An 18,299-nucleotide genomic window follows, 5' to 3' on the forward strand; every position below is an offset into this window, starting at 1 on the left:
GACTGGGTTACCCCAAGGGTTTTCTGCATCCCCAAACCTGTTTGGTCAAGCCCTAGGAGAAGTAACAAAATTCTTCTCCATTAAACCTGAGCTAAAGCTCATCCAATATGTAAATTATTTGCTTTTCTCAGGACAGGAAGAAAAAGAAATTTGGGAATCCACCATAGTGTTGTTAAATTTTCTGGGGGGCCAAGGACTTCAGGTATCAAAAGGGAAACTCGAATTTGTAGAAAGGGAAGTAATATACCCAGGATCTGTGATTTGTCAAGGGAGCTGGCGGCTGAACTCTGAGAGAATTACAGGGATAGTCTCACTCGCACCAAAAACTAAGAGCGAAGTCAGAAGGTTTTTAGGCCTGTTGGGATATTGTAGGCTATGTATTGAAAGATACATGCAGGCCATCTGGTTCTTGTATGAAAAGTTAATTGAAGAGATTAGGTGGGAAAAAGATGTCATGGTTAGAGCCTGGCACAGAGCCAGTGCCCCCATGAAAACACCCTCTCCCTGGGGTCTGCTGTGAGATGTGACCAGGAATAAGCAAAACAGGCTCCAGCTTAAACATAAAGAACACTTTATTACCTAAACTACAGGAAAATAGGGAAAAACTATAAGGAAAAGAAAAAAAAAATTGAAAACCTTACAAAAAAAACCACTTTCCTCCTCCCCACTACCTGAATTTCCCAATCCGATACATTCTCCCAAATCACCAACTGCCCAGCCTGGCACCACACTTTAGTATACTCAAACTTCAGTTCATGAAGAGGAGAGGAGTCCTTCTTGTTCCATAGGCTTCCCCTGGAAACATGCTGAAACCTCGTGTGCTTCCAATGTCACTCGGCACTGCCTGGAAAAGTCCTTTTGCCGCTTGTGACATCTTCCTTCCATGCCCAGTGCTCTCACCACTGTGCCTGGACCAGAGCTGCTTCTAGGGTTGTCTTTTAAGGATGCCTTGTCTCACTCCAAAAAGGCACAGTCTCTGCTTTGGGACATCTGTCCCCCCCATATTTTTCCAACCCCCTGGGGCCGAGGGGTCCCCACGATGAACCCTCCTGGTTCTGAGGCACTGCTTCCCCCCCTAAGTGCAGTCTCTGTGTCACAGGAACAAACTGAGTCCATGGCCACAAGAAAAGTCCAGCCACAAGGCCACTCCAATCATCACTCTCCACTCAATCATCTCCACATCTTTCAGGCCAGGTCCTTGTCTCATCTCATCTCATCTCATCTCATCTCATCTCATCTCATCTCATCTCATCTCATCTCATCTCCTATTTCCCTTCTTATTCAGCTCTGAGGAGGATCAGCATTTTTGCAAGGCCCCAGTCATGAAAGAAAGGGGTTAAAACTTCAGTCTCTGTCTGTCCCGGAGCACTCCAGCACTCCCACACACGCTGCTGCTGCTGCTGCGGCCGGCCGGGCTGCACCCTTCTCCCCCCTTTCTCCTCCTGGGCCGGCTGCTATCACATTCAGACACCAACTCTCCCCCTCTCTCCCTGCTGGGGGGGGGAATGGCTGCCTGATGTCTCTTGGGGCTGCTCCTCCACCCTTCCATCCTCGAGGGCCTTCTCACCCCCATCTCTGTCCAGGCCCAGGCCTACCGCATGGCTGCCCCTCCCCGCCCAGCAGCAGCGGCTGGACGGGGGAGGGAGATCTGACCTCTGTCCCTCGAAGTCCCAAGAGAGCCTGCCAGGGCCAAAGCTCTGCTTTTAACCCCTGTGTATTCTCGGAGGTGTGTCCAGACCCCACTGGCCACTCCAGGTGCCAATATCAAACTCCAAGCATCCATTGGTTTGACCACAGCCCCCCAGAATTCCCACTTCTTCCTGGTCAAACCACCACACATAGATTGTGAAGGCCTCAAGGCCTTCAGGGCTTCAAAATTCCCCTGCTCTGTTTGGAGAACAACTTACAAAAGACCTAAAGTCCCGGGAAGCTCCACAAGAAGAAGGAAGGCTATTACAGTACGTGGATAATCTCTTGATATCCACTCAGACAAGGGAAGCATGTGTTGCCTGGACCGCGAGCCTTTTGAATTTCCTACGGCTCCAAGGATACAGAGTATCAAAGAAAAAAAAAGGCAGAGGCAGTGAAACAGAAAATAATCTACCTGGGGTATGAGGTCAGTGCTGGGCAAAGGACTCTGTAGTCACTAACCTGGTGAACCCAGCTCCTTTTCTCAGTGGCATCAAGGAGAAGCAGCACACCACGATTGCCTGTAGACCATTGAAGCTACTTACTCCAGATGGCCAGACTTGAAGGACACTCCTTTGGATGGTGCAGAGACCTGGTTCACTGATAGGAGTAGCCACGTTGCCAGTGGAAAGCGACTTGCTGGATATGCAGTCACTACCTGCAGAGAGGTAACAGAATCTGGACCCTTACCAACAGGCACCTCTGCACAGAAGACCAAAATAATTGCACTGATTCTTTTTCCTTTTGCCTTAGAAATGGCAGGAGGAAAGAGAATAAAATCTATACAGACCCATGGTATGCATTTGGAGTTGTGCATGCGCATGGAGCACCTGGAGAGAGGGGGGACTGCTGACCTCACAAGGAAAGAACATCAAACATGCACAAGAGATGACCGGGATAGTTGGGCTGCTGGAAGCAGTTCAGCTGCCTGAAAAGGCAGCAATTACGCATATTAAGGCACACCAGAGAGTGAGCTCAGAATTGGAAGAAGGAAATGAGCTGGCGGATAGAGAGGCAAAGAAAGTAGCAAAAGGTGAGGTAACTATTGAAGGAGCTCTGATTCCAGGTGGACAAATTTCCCTTGAAGGTAAGCCAGAATACAATAAGAAAGATAGAAAACTAATCAAAGATCAAAAAGGGACATACAACCAAGAAGGGCGGGCTACCATTGAAGGGAAGCTGGTAATCCCTTCCCATTTCTTGTAGTCACTAGTAAGGGAGGAGCACCAGAAAACACACTGGGGAATGGATGCCCTGCACACCTACTTGATTGAAAGAATCGTTGCCAGGAATTTTTATGCCGCTATTACTCAAGTGACAGTGTGATCTTTGCCTCCAGACTAACCCCAAAAATACCCCCAGACCAAAATCTGACTAGACTGGGAGGGGCCATGGGCCTGGACAGCAGTGGCAAATTGACTTATCCATCAGAAGGCAGAAGCTGTTGTCCCTTCCTGGAATGATTTTTGCTCAGAAGTGATTTTCTGCCTTACAAAACCACCATCCACTATTGACTTTCACAGGACAATGACATTCTTACAGAGATACTGTCAAGTTGCCTTGTGTGCTTCTGGCTGCTTTTCTTGCTCTCTGGATGAAAACGTCAGCCCAGCGTCTGATGGCCAATGCTGCGGGTGCTGCCCGTCTGCTGTGGCCAGCAGCTCGTGCCCAAACACAAGCGGGTGCCTTCTGGGCAAGGGGATGGACTGGCAGGAGCAGCCATTTTCCCTGGTGAACCTGGGAGGCACCTGGGCAGAAGATTGGGATGACCCTGGCATGAGAGAACATGTGCTGTGTCTCTGATGGTGCTGCCAGCACTGTGAAGGAAGAGCCAAGACAAGCACTGGAAGCAGACACATCCTGCCACTTTCTGCTTGTGAGAGTCTGTCCGAATTTTCCCTCATCTGCCTCACGATCATCATTGGGGGACCACTGAAGAGAAGACCCCCCCTGTCTGAAATCTCTGGCTCCAAGGGAGAAAGTCATGTGCCTGAGACCTGAGAGCGTTGCTAAGCCATTGTTCTCACAGGTGTTGTTTGCTGTGTGCTACACTGAGCCCAATGAGAAGAAGAAGGGGCACCGTGCCCTTTGTGCAACAACAGCCTTGGGAGCTGTCCCACCTCTCGGCCTGGCTGGACTTCTCCTGAGTTTCAGGTGGTCCCCCCACAGAAGACCCTCACCTGTTTTACAACCACCGGGACAGACAGACTGAGATGGAAGGAGCCTCTCCACCAAGGACTGAGACATGGAACCCCCATGTGAAAAGGCCCCTCTGCTCCTTCCAAGGACTGGGACTGAAACCCCCAGCCCGGGGCAGGTGTGTGAGGCAGGCAAGCTGACCAAAGCGAGATGTTTGCCTGCAGGTTGTGACCGCTGCACCAAGAAGACAATGGCTCTCGCTTACTGCTGAGAGCATGGACTACCTGTTACATCTATTCCTTATTGTATCTGTATCCCCCCCTCGCAATTTCCGATAAAGTTATCATAATCAAAACCTCTGAGTTAGCGAGAGACTTCGAGATCTCCCCGATGTAACAGGCGGATCCATGACTGGACTGGACCAAAGGACTTCGTCTCTACATTTGGTAGCTCTATCCCCTCTCTCTATCTCTCTCTCTCTCTTTTGTCTCTCTCTTCCCCCATCTTTTTCTCACCCTTAATCCCTCTATCGCATTTTGCTGTGCTCATTCAATAAAGGTGCATTTGTTTCGATTATCATTGCAAACCCCCTTGTACCATGTCGGTTCTTTGTGCACCCTGAGATCAAATCCAGGAACCATCACAAAACCCATGACGACGGATCGTGACAGCCCCCGAGGACCCCTCCCCAAATTCCCCCCCATAGCCCCCCCAGCACCCCCAGACCCCGCTAAAACCCCCTCAAGTTCCCCCCTGACCCTCCCCATATCCCCCCCAAACCTGCTCAAAACCCCTCCCTATATTCCCCTCACGACCCCTCCAGGACCGCTCACCTGTCCCTGCGCCTCCTCAGCAGCTGCCGGAGCCCCCCGTCCTTTCCCAGCGCCTCCCCCGCTCTCTCCAGCGCCTCCCGCAGGACCCGCCCGAGCCCGGGGCGGCTCCCGGGGGTCCCTGAGGGGGTCCCGAGGGGCGGGGGGGGAGGGGGCGCCCACTTCATGCCCGGCCCCGGGGTCAGGAGGCGCTGCTTCAGGCTCGGCTCTGATTGGCTGGAGCGGCGCAGGGAGTGCGGGAGTTGCAGCGGGGAGACGCCCGGTGATTGGTTGGTTTCGTGGAGGGCACGGTGACTGACATGGGGGGGCGGGGCGGTGCATGGTGTTTGGCTGCATGGGGCAAAGAAGGCAGGAGTTGCCGAGGGGAGACGCGCGGTGATTGGTTCAGCTCAAGAGAGGCGGGAGTAGCTGTGGGGTGCGTGCAGTGATTGGTTGGTTCGCCGCGTGAGAGCCGTGCGGTGACTGGCTGGATCAGGCGCACGGGGAGGCCGGTGTTCCTGAGGGGAGACCCACGGTGATTGGTTGGTTTGGGGCGGGGCGCGCTGCTATTGGCTGGGAAAAATCCGGGTCTTTTAAGGGACATTCCTGGTTCTTGGGAGAAAAACTTAGATTTTTAAGGAAAAATTTCCGATTTTTGCAGGAGAAACATTCCCGGATTTTTTGACCCCACATGACCCCAAATAACCTAAATAACCCCCAAATACTCGAAATAAACCCCAAAGAACCCCCAAAAAATCCCAAATACCTGAAAATGCCCCAAATAACCCCAAGAAAATCCAAATAACCCCCAAAAAACGAACAAAGAAAACCAAATTAAACCCAAAAACTCCCGAATGATTTCAAGTACACCGAGAAAAATCCCATATACACCAACATAACTCCCAAGAACCCCAAATAATTCCAAATAAGCCCAAATAAACCCAAAAACTTCCAAATAAACACAAATAATTCCAAATAACCCCAAATAAACAGAAATAAACCAAGTAAAACCCAAGAAAAACCCTAAAGAGTCCATAAATAACCACAAACAAACCCTAAATAAACCCAAAGAAACCCCAAGAAACACCAGTTCTTTCGGTCCCCACCCTAAAACAGATCGCGACCAATCAGAACACGCGGCACTGATGACGATCCATTTGCTGGGCACAAATTCAGAGCACTGGCCCCGCCCAGCGATTCTCAGCCAATCAGCGCCCTGCCCGACTCTGACTCATCACTTGCCAGCCACACACCAAGGCCTCTCACTGCGGTAAATAATCACAGAAGGCGCGGGGTAATTTCCAGCCAATCAGAGCGTGTCTCGCTGATGACTCATCAGTTGCCAGGAGCGGAATTTGGGGAGGGGGGGAAGGTGACCCTGGGGATGGGCTGGGGACCCCAAATTAATCCAAAATGGGGTCGGGACCCTAAAACGGAGCAGGAGGGGCCTGGAGCCCCCAAAACCAAACACGGGGGAGGGGATTGGGGGAACGATCGGAAAGGAGAGAGCAGGGAAAAGAGGGGGGGTGGGACCCCAAAACTGAGCTGGGAGCGGAATGGGACCTCCAAATTGAGGTGGGAGGGGAATGGGACCCCCAAATAAAGCTTGGAGGGGTATGGGATCCCAAAACTGAGCTGGGAGGGGGAGGGGACACTCCAAATTTACCTGGGAGGGGGATGGGACCCCCAAACCAGATGAAGCCAATTTTGTTCCTGGAATAGGTGAAGCAGTTTATGGATACACAAAAAGTCGATGAAGAGGCAACAAGCTGATGTAAGGGGAGACAGGACCTTCGAGCAAAGGTTGTTATGGCCACCAAGACCCCCCAGTTATTTTCGGGGACATCCCTTAATTATTCTGGTTTTAATTACATCAGTCTGTTGCATATTCATAGACCCTCATGCATATCCAAAAACTAATCTACATATTTCCAGAACTATTTTACATGGCCCGACCTTGGGGGTGTTTCCCCATTTCAGGAGCTTCCACTGGAATGGAAAATATATACCCCCTCCCATTGATAAATAATAATAATAAGAAGAATAATAAGAATAATAATTTGAAATTAAGGGGCTCTCAGGAAAAGATATGGGCGTAGAGAGAACAGTTCTTTATTAGGAAAAATTAAAAATACAAATGCAGTAGTAAAAACAAAAAAACAACAATGACAGTGTGAGAATTCTCCGGGAATCCAGTGAAAAACGCTGATCCTCTTGGAATCCAGTGTGAAACGGGCTGATCCCCGGAGAACCCAGTAGAAAAAGAGCTGATCCTTTCGGAATTCAGTGGAAAAGCGCTGATCCTCTGTGAATCCAGTGGGAAAAGCTTGATCCTCTAGGAATCCAGTAGAGAATGAGGCTGATCCTTTGTAATCCAGTGGAAAAAGGGCTGATCCTTTGGGAATCCATTTCTTATCCCCCAAAGACAGGGCAAAGGCAGAGCCGTGGAGTTTTTATAGGGTATCCCAAGGGTGGAGTTGGGGTTGGGGTCAGGGGAGGAGTTCTTAGCAACACAAGAAGGGTGAGATCAAATTCCTGCCTCTTAGCAACAGCAGCACTCCACACAGAACGTGTCCCCAAATACTAAATTCCCTCTAAAACAACTCAGCAATTATGGAACTTCAGATCTATCTATTTGATCAATTTCCTTCATTTAACCCAGTTTTGGGTGTTTTTAAAGGATGAAGGTGAAGCAGAGGCCAAACCAAAAGGCGAAGCAGCCAGGTGTGTTCCCAACATGGATCACAGGGAATGTCAGTGACCAGGGCTGTGCCCAAAGTGCCTCCTCCAGTGGGGGATGGAGCTGGAGCAGCGCACGAAGCTCTGCCCGCACTCGGGGAACTCGCAGGGCTTCCCTTAGTGGTGCCTCCGTTGGTGTTTGGTCAAGTCAGAGCTGCTGCAAAAGCTCTTCCCACACTGGGGACACTCGTAGGGCCTCTCCCCTGTGTGGATGCGCCGGTGGGTGACGAGGTCGGAGTTGCGCTTGAATCCCTTCCCACAGTCAGGGCAGTGGAAGGGCCTCTCCTCTCTGTGAATCCAATAGTGCTGGAGGAGATGGGAACTGGTCGGAAACCTCTTCCTGCATTTATCACACTCGTAGGACCTCTCCCCTGTGTGGATGCGCCGGTGTCTGATGAGGTTGGAGTTGTACTTGAATCCCTTCCCGCAGTCGGGGCATTGGAAGGGCCTCTCCTCTCTGTGACTCTGATAATGCCGGAGGAGATGGGAGCTGGTCCTAAACCCCTTCCCACACTTGGAACACTCGTAGGGCCTCTTCCCAGTGTGGGTTCTCAGGTGCGTGATCAGGCTGGAGCTCTGGCTGAAGCACATCCCACACTTGGCGCACCTGTACGGCCTCTCCCCAGTGTGGATCCTCTGGTGCACAATCAGGCTGGAGCTCTGGCTGAAGCTCTTCCCACACTCCCCACACTCGTAGGGCTTCTCCCCAGTGTGGATCCTCTGGTGCACAATCAGGTCGCCTTTCTGCCTGAAGCTCTTCCCACACTCCTCGCACGTGTGGGGCTTCTCCCCATCATGGAGCTGCTCATGGAGCACCAGCTCCGAGCTCTGGCTCCATCTCCGGCCGCCTTCCCGGCCCAGGCTGGCTCTTTCCCCCTCAGATCCCCGCCAGCTGCGTTTGCAGCCCCTCCTCGTGCGGCATCTCCGGGGCTTTTCCTCCCCGTTGGCTTCCTGCGCCGTGGAGCCGCTCAAAACGGCCTCTTCCACCAGGTTCTGCCGCGGGCATTTGTCCTCCCTGCTCTCCATGCTCAGCTCCTGCTCTGGGGGAGGAAGGACAAGGACAGGATGGGATTTGCCTCCGTGCCACAGGCAAGGGCAAGGAGATCCCCCCAGGTCTGAGCTGCAGGCAGGGCCGTGCTGGGCTGGGAGATGGAGCAGCACAGAGGGGAAAGGGGCACTGACTTCCTCCTCACCTGCCTCAGTGTCCCGGGGCATCTTCCTCTTCCTCGCAGCCTCCCTGGGGCTGGCAATGGGAAATCCTGGTTTGGGGAAAACAAGGGATGAGAGCGTTTGTAGGAGTGTCGGGGGGTAGAACGGTCGGGACGGACGGAGACGAGAGAGCTCTGCAGCCAGGGCGTGGAACTTGCGGTTTATTGCAAAGGGCCTGGGTGCAGGGCCCTGCTTGGAGCTGCCAGGCACAGCTCGGAGCAGGCCTGAGAGAAGAGAGGGGTAGAGAGGATGAGAGGGTAACAGAGTAAGAGGAGAAGAGCGTAAGAGTGTAAGGTTCCTGTTACAATACACTAAATCTTCTTCTGTGTTGAATGTTCTATTTCTCACTAACCAATCTAGTACAAGATACAAATCCTAGAGCATTTACATACAGCCTGTAAAAATCATTACATCACCATACTATGTTACATTTTAAACTCTAAAAACTCCTCTTTGGACCCCTTTTATTGAGCTAGTGGGGTCCGCTCTGACCCTTGGATCTGTCTGCGAGCAGAGGGAATTGTTTCATCAAAAGGGGATTACCTTCAGTTGGGCCACACCATTGTTTTCCAGTTAATCACTAACTGAGGTATCTCAGATATTGCTTTCATTTCAATCTTCCTTATACTTTTTATGTTCACAAAATCTTTTGCCAGACAATCGTATTTATAAGGCTTTCCTTCTTCCCCAACACACATTGAGTTTGAAGGTTGCTCTGCCCAAGTCCATCTCTACAAGTCACCGGCCATCAGTGCTCCACAAAAAACTCCCAAACACCCAGATTCAGCCCTGAAAAAGCCTCCCAGGAGTTCCCCGTCTCTGGTCCCTCCCCTCTGGTGTTCGGGGGCTCCCCCCTGTCCCAGCTGCTGGGGGTCACGCTTGGATTGGGGGTCCCCCTTCTCCTCGGTGTCCGCCCTGCCCAGGCTGCTGGCAGTCCCAGCAATGCCAAAAGCTCCCCCGCTTCGCTCTCCCCATTTTGGGATGCCGGGGCTCTTTGGGCTCCCGGGCTCCCTTCTCCCCTCATTCTCTGCTCTGGGCTGTGAATGAGATGAGGGCTGGTTGTCCCAGACCTGCCAAGTGAGTTCTGGAGTCTCCCACGCTGCGTTTCCAACTTTCCTCGAGGGAAGCAGCCAGTAAAGAGACACAGCGAGTGAGAAGAGGAGTGAGAGAATCCCCCGGGGTAACTGGGACTGGGTCTCAGAGAGGGGCTGGACCCCTCGGAGCAAGGGAGCAGAGGAGTTTCCGAGCCCAATCCACTAGGAAACGGGACAAAAGGGAACCCTAAAAATTCTGTTGGTTTCAGGGATAAGAGAGTCCAAGAGCATCCAGAATTAAAACCTGCTGGGTTGAGAAATTAACATTCCAAGAGCATCCACGGTTGTGCAAAATTCTGCCGGATTGAGGATATGCTCAAGAACATCTGGGATTGGACAGCACAGCTGGCTTGAGGGATATCCAAGAGAACGGGGACTGGCAAGAAACACCTAAACCTGTAATAGGTAATGTGAAAGTGTAGCATATGGTAGAGATAATTCATGCTACTAATGTATAAAATATTGTAAAATCCACATTATGTCTTTTGACCATCCTGGCCAGGAGCAGTGTCTTATTCATATACATCCAGTTCCTGGAGTTGGTTGAGATAAACATCGGGGTTTTTAATGAAAGAACAGAAGCTTCCAGGGCGATAATCGCTGGCTTCCCCGGGTCACCAGGTCCACCCAAGAGTGATTAACGCCTCGTCAATTACAGCTACCAAGATGATCCACAGCCCCACCCTGATGCATGTGAATGCTGACTTCCCCGGAGTCTACTGACAACATCAGACACCGGGACTGAGTCTTTGTCCACCTCTGCACAGGTAAAGCCAAGGTTATGCATGGGAAGAGACACAAAGAACATTCGGTCATCTCTGCCTCGAGCAGAATAAACTGTAAAAGAACTCGCTGCCGTGTCAGGCAGCATTTGTGAACAGGGCGAGACTCTGACATTCGCAGGTCAGATCCGTGTTCACCCAGCACCGAACCCGGGCTCGACACTGACCCTTGGCTGTGATGGTTTTGACAACCGTACTTCAGTCTTGCAGACAAATTAATAAATCTTTGCTAAATTTTCTTATAAGTTTGGCTCTCGATTTGATCATTTATAACAAAAGGTACCTCATTGTTGTCTTGTTGTGTGTTAGAGTGAGTCACACACAAAATCAGCCTCAGCTTCCCGGGCGGGTGGGAAGGGGGGCTGTGGAAAGAGGAGTGTGTGACCCACAAATAAGCCATTGTTCTCCTGGGCGTGTGGGGGCTGTGGCATAAGGTACAGGTGACCTGCAAACGGGCCATTGTCCCCAGGGCGTGTGAGGGGGCCCTGGCTAAAGAGTGTGAGTGACACACAAATCAGCCTCACAGGGGAACGGCACCGGAGGCAGCAGAGTCAGGGCCCTCCCAGGAGGCCCGGAGATACTGAGACCCAGAGGCCACCCCAAGGCGAGGGGGAGCCACAGGAACCCGCGATTCTCTGTCAACAGGGATCCACTCTGTGTCTTGAGGGTGGGAAAGACAGAAACAGAGAAACAGAAACAGAGGCAAAAGATGAATAGAGAAGATCTTGAAAAATGAGACAGAAAACCAGTAAGGTGGATACAGGGGACAAAAAAGAAAAAAAATTAGTCCTTTGGGAGTTATGTTAGCTAACAGAGATACACCTCCTGACAAAAGGAGAAAATACAGGGTATGTAGTTATGGACGGGATAAAGATGCAAACTATGGAAAAAGGGAAATTAACCTTAAACTAGTAAGCTCAAACTTGTGAATTATATACTTTAAAAAGAACACTAGAATATTTAACACAAAATAAAGGAACTATGTATACTGATTCAAGGTATGCCTTTAGAGTAGTACATACCTATAAAAAATTTGGAAAGGAAAAAGATTACTTAATTCAAGAAGAAAAGGACTAGTACATGAGGAACTTATTTTAGAGGCATTACAATCACCTAAAAGAGATAGCTATAGTACATATTATGGAACTCCAAAAGGGAAAGACCCCAGAAAGAGGAAGAAATAATTTGGCAAATCACAATGCTAAGGATGCAGCAGAAAATGGAGCTGAATGAGTTATGTTAATATTAACAGTAAACGAGGAAAACATGGAAATTCCAAAGTTCAGGGAAGCTGAAAAAAAAGAATTAAACAAGACAGGAAATGAACAAGATAAATCAGGGAAATGGAAACTTCTTGATGAAAGACAATTACTTAATAAAATGTGCTTCTAGGCAAGTATTAGAAGACAGGCATCAGAAAACCCACTGGGGTACTCAAGCATTGTGTGATCATTTTTTAAGGAACTATGGGTGCACTGGCATTTTTGGATTTAGGATGTATCCGTAATTTGCCAAAGGATAAATAAAAAGGTGATGCGAAAAACAACATTAGGGCACCATTAGGAGGTCCTGAGTTAGCTCATCGACCATTTCAAAGTATCAAAGCAGAAGTTTGGATTTGCTAGGCTCTGGATGTATTTGTTAAAAAAACCCATTTAATGTAGAAAAAAGAGAATATGCCATATGTTAGACAGGAGATTTTAGGAGAATAAAAATCCTTGAAGTATCAGAATGCCCCGAGAAAAAACAAGAAGAGAAAAAGGGGAAATGAAAGGGAGGAGAAAAAGACAAAAACTCAGAAAGAGAGTGGGATCCTCTGCAGGTCTTCCCCCTCCGTTCGCGGCCGAGGCGCCTGTCCCGGGTCCCGGCTCGCTGCCCGCCTCAGCTCCCCCTGCCCCGCTTTCCATCCCAGGTGAGGCCTCACTGCCCAGGGCAGCTCCACCTGCCCCGGCGCTCTCGCTCAATTTGTGTGCCCTGCTCTCACTGCCTGGCCCGCGGCCGCTCTGCCGCCCATGCTGGGCAAGATGGGGGTTGCTCTGTCCTGCCGCCTGCTCCGAGGTCACCGCGCCCACCGCACCCAGGGGGGGTCCCAGCCATCCCATCCCCGGCTGCCCTGCCCGTGCCACCTGCGCTGGGCACCGCCGCTGCTGCCGGGCTCTCCCACCTGCCTTTGCTCTGCCGGGAGCTGCCGGATCAGCCGCCATCAGCCATGTGGGGGCTGCCCACGCTCCGCCTCGGGCTCCACGGGAAGATCCCCCTCTGCCGATTCCGGCAGCAGACCCTGCCCACACTCCGACCGAGCCTCGGCGGGATATCCTCCCCTGACCCCGTCCTGCTCTGAGTTACATCCCCGTGGTAACCACAGCTCCGGCTGTTCAGGGAAACTCTCTCTCTCTCTACAGGAAGCACCTTATCAAAACACTAGGAGCTCAGTTAAAAGACAGCCCTCTCCAAATTCTTTCTCAAAACACGGGAGAAAGGCCATAGAAGGTAAAAAAGTGAAAGAGTTAGATGAAGGGATTGCTCTATTTCCGTTCACAGAGGTTCCCATGGGAGGGATGCGCTGCCCCGCCCCGCGGGAGCCACCAGCGCCCCTGCCGGCCGTGCCCGGAACTGCACCCAAGGGGAAAGCGCCGCAGCCCAAAGGCCGGGACTGGCTCCGGGCTCTGTTTGCTGTCAGTGCCACAGCTGTTGCTGTTTCTTTGCTTTATTATACACACTAGTAAAGAACTGGTATTCCTATTCCCATATCTTTGCCTGAGAGCCCCTTCATTTCACTAGTCTAAAATTTAAGAGGGAGGGGGTTTGCATTCTCCATTCCAAGAGAGGCTTTTTCGGCCTTCCCTGGCAGACACCTCTCTTGTAAAGCAAGACAAGCACCCACAGGCACTGAGGGGGCTGCAGGAGGGGCACAAGAAGGCCCTGCAGCACTTGGGCACAAAGGCACAGCAGGTGAGTGCAAGAAGGGAGCAGCAAAAGGCCAAGCTGAAGGCAAAGGCCAGGGCACAGTTCCTACAGCCCCTGAGGGATCAACCCCAGGGCCCAAGGGGGCCCCAGCACCCAGGGCACGGCTCGGCCACAAGCACCTGGCAGAGGCATTGCCCTCCTCGGCAGGGGAGAGCCCACCCAAACAGCCCCTGGCAAGGAACCAGGGCTCCAGCTGCAGGGCACAAGGACACTGCAAGCACCGACAGCAGCACCCTCAGCACCAGCAAGTCCACCCCTTGATGGACATGGATTGGCAGGGCTGTCACAGCTCCCATCACACCAGGGACCCTCCACACTGCAGCCCTTGAGAACATTCAGGGTGGGTCTGCATTGAGAGGAGGCATTTCCTGATGGACACAGGGGCCTCTCAGTGCACTCTGAATCTTAGACGTAAAGGGGAAATTAGTAAAGGAATATTTTAATTTTTAAGGGAATGAGTGGGAAAGATGACCAGGTATGATTTGTTCAACCACTATTAGAAGATGTGGGGGTTAGGTTTGAATTAAATGAATTGTTTTTTCTTCCTCCTGTTATTGTAATTAAACAGGAAGGAATTTGAGAGCTGGATATTAATACTCTAAAAGGGATACAGAGGCTAGTTCTATTCTACCTTTGTGCCAAAATCTGACAAGGCCTACGCTGAAGTGAACCCCAAAGTGTGGGCAGCCCCAGGGAAAGAGGGAAAATTAGATATGGAAGTTCTACAAATTACTTTAAAGCAACCAGGACAAGAAATACCCTGTTCCAAGACAGGGAAGGAAAGGCTCACAGCCTGGTATTGAGTCCCTGTTAAAGGCAGGGCTTTTTGAGCCAAGGATGTCTCCCTACAACACTCCTATCCTGCCAGTCAACAAACTGGATGGATACACAGCAGGAGGAAACACAGAATTTTCAAGTGTTAAAATAAAGATTAACTGAGGCGGCTGGCCTGGGCCTTCCAGACAGGGTAAAAGAAGCTGAATTATAAGTGGACGTTAAACAGGTTCTTGCCAAAGGAATTCTGGTGCTGAAATGCTTAACCCAGGGGCCACAGAGTGGCCTCATTGTCTGCAGAACTGTGCAGACACAGCTTTCATGGGAGGTGAGGCCTGAAAACTGATGACAGCAGGAGGATCTCCTAAATTTCAAGTTTGGCATCAAGGTAAATCTTTGACTACCAAAAGAGCCTCTACATGGATGAGCAGGGCTCAGTTATTACAGTATGAAACTTGTTCAGTGGCACAGGAGGATTCAGAACTGAGGACAGGGCAAGGGTTTCACCCAGCCTCCTGACTGAACAGCCTGGAGAGGGGCTGGCAAGGAACCCAGGACTGCACTCAGGGACAGAGCTCCAGACCCAGGCTGGGACAGACTGATGGGACATTCCCTGGTCTGAGGGAGGAAATGTGTTCGTGGATGGCTCTGCAGGGGCAGCAGAAGGGAAAAGAGCTACAAGACAGGCTGTTATTAAGGAAGGGGAATCAGACACAGCCCAGGTCACCGCCCCATGCTCAGCTCAACCCACGCAGCTGTGGGTGCTTGTGAGAGCCTGGCACTGAAATGCCCTGAGCAGGAAGGCTTCTATATGTTCTGCTGACACCATGGCACCTAACACGGGGGCAAAAGCAATTCTCACTGCTTCAGCAACCACTGGAGCAGATATCAAGGCATATTTTCCCACAGCAAGCTGGGCTGGCACACAGCCTGCCCTGGCACTTTGCTGCTGCCAACACCCAGCCAGGACATCGGCTCCTGCCTAAGGAGTGCAAAGCAGCACCACTGGTGGCCAAGGGGCCCATGCCAAGTGTCCCTGAGTCCAGAAACAGCCGCCAGCACAGCTCAACACGGGGGACCCCTCAGCCTGGCCCCAAGGGCTCTGAAGCCCCGGAGATTTGCACTTCCCGCCAGCAGCAGGAGGATGGGAGGCCACCCCTGAGCCTGCCCTGAAGGCAACGCAGCAGCAGCCAGGGCTCCACAGCGGGCCAAGCCCCTGCGCCTGCCCACAGATCCTCGGCTGGAATCCTCTGCAATCCTGGCCACCCTCCTCTGCCATCTCCACCCACTGGGGCCAAGCCTTGCTGCCACTGCTGCAGCTTCAGCGCTGCCTGGGCCTGCACTGCCACAGAGTCTGGGGAACACCAGGGCACAATTCCACTCTGGGGCTCACTCACACCCACACTCTGGGCTGCCTGCCATTGCACTGCTGCAAAATGTACCGATTTCGGTTCTTTTAAACCTTATTTCTCTACTCAGGTTTGGTTTTCTTTGCCTTAGGGAAATTATTTTTAAGGTTTTTTTCAAGGGGTGTTACACCACTCAATGGAGATGAGTTTAACACCTGAACAGACTGGGAACAGCACAAAAGATACCCACAGAGATAATGACGAGCAACAAAACATCAACATTGCCCAGCAGCATGAAGGGAAGCTTCATTCCAGGCAGCCTGCAGAAGAGCTTTAGAAATGCAAATGAACACTGCTGGGCAAAGTGTGGACAATGTACCTGGGTCTCTTGCCTGGGGCAGGAATTGGGCTGATTTCCTCTGCCCCTCACCCCAAGCTCTGCCTGCTGGCACTGATGGAATTTGCACAGCTGGAGGCAGAGCCCAGGGGGAGGATATCTGACCCTGCAACAGAAACAGGTGAAGCTGCAAAGGGAAAGACCAAATGGACAACGTTGGGAAAACTTCACTTTAAATAAATGGGGGGGGGAATCATCCCTCTGCCCACTCCAACATGTGTTGTCACTGTCTGTGTTATACAGGGTATATTAGAGCAGAGATGTTCTTGCTGCCACAAGCTCAGGGAAATCAGTTGGGAATCCAAGTATTTCATGATTCAGTTAGAGAAAAGTGGTAAATTGATGAAGTCTTGGCTGAATGGAGCCCCCAAAAGGGGGAAAAGATGAACGGCCAGCAGAACAAATCCTACAACACCATGGACCAGCCCCTGGGAACTCGAATCAATTCATACCAGGAGCCACAGAACCCATTTCTCATTTCAATGGCATCATTAGATTACAAGCTGCCCTCGCAATAATAACCAATCAGACAGCTCCATCTCCTGACCTTCCTGCTGATCAATCCACTGAAATGAGGAACACAACACTTCACCATGGGATGGGATCAGATCATCTGTTATCAGAAGGAGTAGGAGTTTGTGGAAAATTAAATGACTCAAACTGCTGTTGGCAAATAGATCACAAAGGAAAAGTGATGAAACAGATAACAAAGGAAAGAAGAAAGCAGCTCATCTACCAGTCCAAACGTGGAAAGAATGGGAATGGGACACGGTTTTGTGGCTCCCTGGCAGACTATGTGTTAAACGAATGCTGTTTCTCCTCTGATGTGCTGCAGCAACAACATCTTTTTACCATGCTCCACACCTTGAGAGTGCAGCTCATTCAGCAGCTGAGCGAGGGGATGCGAATGGCAGCCAGGCCTCCTGATCCAGAAACGGCTACAGAAGGACTGGGAATGAGGGCACTGAGAATAATCGCAAAACCAAAGAAGACTCAGTAAGGAAAAAAGAAAAAAAAAAAATTCACTGAGCGAATCTTCCCGGAGATTGGGTCAGGGAGTCGTAGATAAGGAAGGGAGAAACCATCAGTTTCAAAAACTCTTACTAATTAACACGGACCGCTACTCAGACAAACTGAACTTCGACAAGAATAAAAACTTAACAGAGCCGTGAATATCGGCTGTTTTACAGAAGTGGGGATGCACAATAACGAGGACGTGCAGTTGGCCGATCGGGAGGTCTGAACCTTCCAAGTACCTCAGCCAGTGGGCAAAGGGAGAGGGAGACGCAGCCCGGAAAATGAGGATAAAAAGGAGGCTGCGAACTACAACAATGGCAGAGAGCGCACGGCAAATGCCCCACGGCCTCTCCCTCTGCCCAGCAATAAAGTCCCTTTTACAGGACTCCTCTGGGCACAGAAACCTCCGGCCACGGGAATTTCCCCGCACAGCCCCGAGCACGGGGCAGCCCTCTCTGTCCCAGCCACAGCAACCGGGCCGAGCCAGCGCTGCTCCGGCAGCGGCTCCTGCCGAGGCAGCGGCCGCAAGGAGACCGCGGGCAGCCGCTCCCGCAGCGCCCTCACGCCAGCGGCAACACGGGCCGGACGCGGCACAACGAACCCGCCCGAGTCCCCTGCCGCCCCCGAGGCTCGCAGCCAGCCCCGAGCCCCCGCACAACCCAGCGCGGCTCCCACCTGCGCTGCGGCCGCCTCCGAGCTCCGCCGCCGCCTCAGCGTGCTCCGGCCGCTGCCGCCACTCGCGGGACCGCACACACGCCCCCGACAATGGCGCCACTGCCCAGCCACAGCCACCCTCAGCCCGCCACCGGGGCCCTGCTCCGCCCCGCTCCCACCAATCAGCGCGCCACAACCACGACTGACGGCACCATCGCCCAATCCCAGCCAGGGGCGGGTTCTGCGCACGGCACAGCCCCGCCCCGCGCTCTCAGGCTTCCCCCCGGGCTGCGTGAGGGCGGAGCCGGACCTGAGGAACAGCCCTGGAACGGGCCCGGGCCCGAGAGGGATTGAGCTGAAAACACAATAAAACTTCTCCGCAGCTCCCGGCACGGCTTTCCCGGCACTGCGGCTCCGGTGGCTCTGGCTCAGTGGGAAGCCCTGGAACCTCATTTCTCCTACCCCTAATTAGGAACATCAGTGCATCGCTTTGGTTTCCCCCAAAAAGGGAAAACCGCCCCAAACCCCTGTGGATGAGTGGGGGAGGGGAGAGATTTCTGGCAGAAAACTCCAAAAACTCAAAGCAGGATAGTGAGGAGTAAGTGAAGACCCTTAAATCCATCTTTCCCCCACGCCTCCCTCCTTCCAGCTGCACCTCCTGCCCCGGCAGTGCCGCAGAC

At 52.0% G+C, this 18,299-nt stretch overlaps 1 protein-coding gene across 1 annotated transcript; it reads right to left on the reverse strand.

Moving 5' to 3' along the window:
- Positions 1-6,333: 6,333 nt before the first annotated feature.
- Positions 6,334-17,783, reverse strand: LOC141730596 (uncharacterized). The gene is made up of 3 exons (XM_074549746.1): positions 17,641-17,783; positions 8,570-8,635; positions 6,334-8,416 (listed from the first exon to the last, which is right to left on the reverse strand). Exons 2-3 carry the CDS (start codon positions 8,589-8,591, stop codon positions 7,494-7,496), a joined length of 945 nt encoding a protein of 314 aa, XP_074405847.1. The 5' UTR covers positions 8,592-8,635; positions 17,641-17,783; the 3' UTR covers positions 6,334-7,493.
- Between the last annotated feature and the right edge of the window lie 516 nt (positions 17,784-18,299).

The sequence above is a fragment of the Zonotrichia albicollis genome, chromosome 11 (genome assembly GCF_047830755.1).
Source record: "Zonotrichia albicollis isolate bZonAlb1 chromosome 11, bZonAlb1.hap1, whole genome shotgun sequence".
Lineage (NCBI taxonomy): Eukaryota > Metazoa > Chordata > Aves > Passeriformes > Passerellidae > Zonotrichia > Zonotrichia albicollis.